General features: G+C 43.3%; 1 protein-coding gene across 1 annotated transcript; it reads right to left on the bottom strand.

The window, feature by feature from the left end:
• Window positions 1-201: 201 nt before the first annotated feature.
• On the bottom strand, window positions 202-2,602 carry LOC121964884 (G1/S-specific cyclin-D1-like). The gene is made up of 2 exons (XM_042515065.1): window positions 2,155-2,602; window positions 202-888 (listed from the first exon to the last, which is right to left on the bottom strand). Exons 1-2 carry the CDS (start codon window positions 2,350-2,352, stop codon window positions 622-624), a joined length of 465 nt encoding a protein of 154 aa, XP_042370999.1. The 5' UTR covers window positions 2,353-2,602; the 3' UTR covers window positions 202-621.
• Window positions 2,603-2,869: the final 267 nt, after the last annotated feature.

Raw genomic sequence — 2,869 nt, 5'->3', positions numbered from 1 at the left:
TGTTAACATTGTTTTTCCAGCTATGTTTCCTTTGTAGTGATCAAAATACTCCAGATTTCAGCTTTTTCAAAAAGTATTTTGTTAAGTTCCTGTGCAATTACACTTGATGCACAATCAATGGATATACTTCTTCTTTTTTAAAATTTATTTCTTACTTAAATGCTTGTAAATAATAAATAAATATATTATTAGCATCCCAAATATGAGCTGTCTCCATTCTTGTGGAGGCACAGCACTTAAAAAAACAGCTGCACGTGCATTTAATATCACAGCGATCACAAAATCAAAGCGTGCACGCGTACTTCTTGGTGTTCTTTTGGCCTTTGCAGCAGCCTGCACCTCTGTCTAATGACCACTAGGTGTGGCTGTGACTCAGTGTGTTCTTGGCAGTCACAGAGACCATTCATGAAATCAGAGAGGCCTTCCAGTCACCATGGGAAAGTCACAGGCAGCCATTCAGACTCTGCTGCAGCACTGATACATTTATACTTTTATATTTGCTCCGACTAAAGAATTTATCTTTAGCATTTTGGGACAATATTGATATTTTCTGGCCCCGGTGACCCTGACAAACCAGCTGAACTCTCTTGTGTGTTCTGGTCATGTGCTCTGCAGTGCTGCTCATGAACTGTATGTGTTATGCAACATCCAGTGTCTGCAGAACTCAATTACCAGCAGCTCTCCGGGCTGGACCGAGTTGTCCGTGTAGATACAGAGTTTCTCCGCCGTTAGGGGAACAGTCTCCTTCATCTTGGATGCTAGAAACATGCATGTGGCTCCCAGCAGCTGTAGTCTTGTTTTCCTGGTGGCCTCCACTGATAAAAATCTGTCCAAATAGTTCATAGCCAGCGGAAAAACCTCCTCCTCACATTTCTGTTCCTCGCAGACCTGGGAGGTGAGAGAAGCACTTTAAGAGGAGGTTGCTGCAAGAGAATGCTCCCCCATTCACTTCCATTGTTTGGATAATATATGTCTTATTCTGTGCACACACGTTTGCAATAAAAACACAGTCATGCAAAAACAAATTAAAAGAAATCAACCATTTATCAAAATATGTCACTCCAGTTTAGAGTTTAAATATTTCCAGTTGCATGTGAATTTATGTTAAATAGTGAGTCAAACTGGATATTTTAAGTCAAATTATGATAAAGGTTATTTATGTGGAGAAAGTGAGAGTTTTTCAGTAATAAAAAACAGTCGGGAATTAGTTTGCAGTCAGTTCTGACTGAGACACAAAGGTGGCGTCGATGCAAGTTTCTCTCTCCAATTTCAACTTCGTCATCTTTTCATAAAATATTTATAAATATTTAAAAATTATCAGCGCGCGCGCAATCATCACGTAAATGATCCTCATCGAACGCCTGATCGGATGAGGGTGAAATATGTCGAATTGTGACACGTATAGATTATTAAAAAAATAAATTTCCAAGAGTGGGTTCATTCAGTTGCGAGGCGGCGCTCCCCGATGCACGATTTCAGAAATTAATATAAAATATAAAACCGCACAGAATTCACACCAAAAGTTCATGTTAATGTCGAAAAACATCTAATCTACCAAATCCGACTGTTTAAATCCATTTTTTGCTTTTGCTCTTTTGCAAAATGTCCTTTTTTTCGGAGCGACCTTCACAAACAGAAGCGACTCGCGCGAAGCAAAACAAACTTTTCCGATTTGTAGCAACCAAACGAGCCCAAACAGCCACTTTATAACAGCTTTATGACATAGACGCATTTCCCGTTTATCTAATCCGCATACTGTCATTGCTGCTGATTTTACAGATTTTTAATGATATTAAAATCCTTCTCATATACGACAACAAAGATGGCGCGTTATAGGCTACTGGCACGGGCCAGACTGCATACGTGTACATTGCTGTTATTTTGGAATATTTTCTCCATGTTATTACATTTCAACACCATGTGGAAAATATAAGGAAAGAATTAATCAATAAGAAAAAGATCTTCGTGGTGGAAAGTGGCAATATGTCCTGTTATAGCCGAAGGACCACCCAGCACTCACGAGGACACACTTTTCTTATGTAACAGTGAATTAACACACAGCTTTCACCTTAATTCTGCACGTTTTTAGAGGATTTAATTAAATACAAAGTAGCGACAGTTTAGCAACAAGTTCGCGACGAGACTCAAAGTTACCTCCAGCATCCAGGTGGCAACTATTTTCCTCATTTTGGGCACAATTTCCTTCTGAACACACTTGAAGTAGTTTGGAGACGGTAGGTAGTTTTCCTCAGCCTTCAGCATGGTGTGCAGGACCCGGTCGTTGAGCAGGTTCACGTCCTGGTGGGCTCTCCGGATGGAGTCCACCTCGCAGCACAGCAGCTGGTCCTCCATAGTGGGCGACTTTTAAAAAAAATATATTATCAGCACCGTCGGGTTTTAGATTATTTTTATTTTTTGTTTTAGTTCTAAAATGTCACAATGTATCAGGAGGAAGAGGCGACAGCAGACGCGAAGCTTCAAGTTTGCTTCTTTTCTGAATCACTTTTGTTGTCGCGGAGCCGCTGCTGCTGCGTGCTGCTGCTCCTCCGGTGTGCGCGAGCCCTCTGAAGCTCTGACCGCTTTCCTCCGCGAGACAAAAACCCCTGCCTCGCGCTCGCCAAACACACACAAAGTTTACCAGCGAGCGCGGGCGGGGGGGGAGGGGGGGGGGGGGGGGGCGCGCGATGACGTGAGCGGGGGGTGGGGGGGGGGGGGGGGGAGGGGGGGGGGGGATCAAAGAGACAAGCAGTCTGCGAGGGAGCGCGCGAGGAAGGGATTCTATTATATACATATATATAAGGAAAGAGAGAGAGGGGAGGACTAACCTCCTCCTCCTTCCTCACCCGCCCCCTCCTCCTATAGCCGGGGA

Source organism: Plectropomus leopardus, unplaced genomic scaffold (assembly GCF_008729295.1).
Source record: "Plectropomus leopardus isolate mb unplaced genomic scaffold, YSFRI_Pleo_2.0 unplaced_scaffold1762, whole genome shotgun sequence".
NCBI classification, from domain to species: domain Eukaryota; kingdom Metazoa; phylum Chordata; class Actinopteri; order Perciformes; family Serranidae; genus Plectropomus; species Plectropomus leopardus.
Note: the sequence above shows the minus strand (reverse complement) of the source record. Positions and strands in the feature narration are given on the sequence as shown.

What these genes read in the sequence shown, in the direction of transcription:
- LOC121964884 (XM_042515065.1), bottom strand. Translation starts at nt 2,352, where the DNA reads ATGGAGGACCAGCTGCTGTGCTGCGAGGTGGACTCCATCCGGAGAGCC. An exon ending in TTGCCACCTGGATGCTGGAG is followed by an intron (nt 889 to 2,154) that starts GTAACTTTGAGT and finishes CTCACCTCCCAG; the next exon opens with GTCTGCGAGGAACAGAAATG.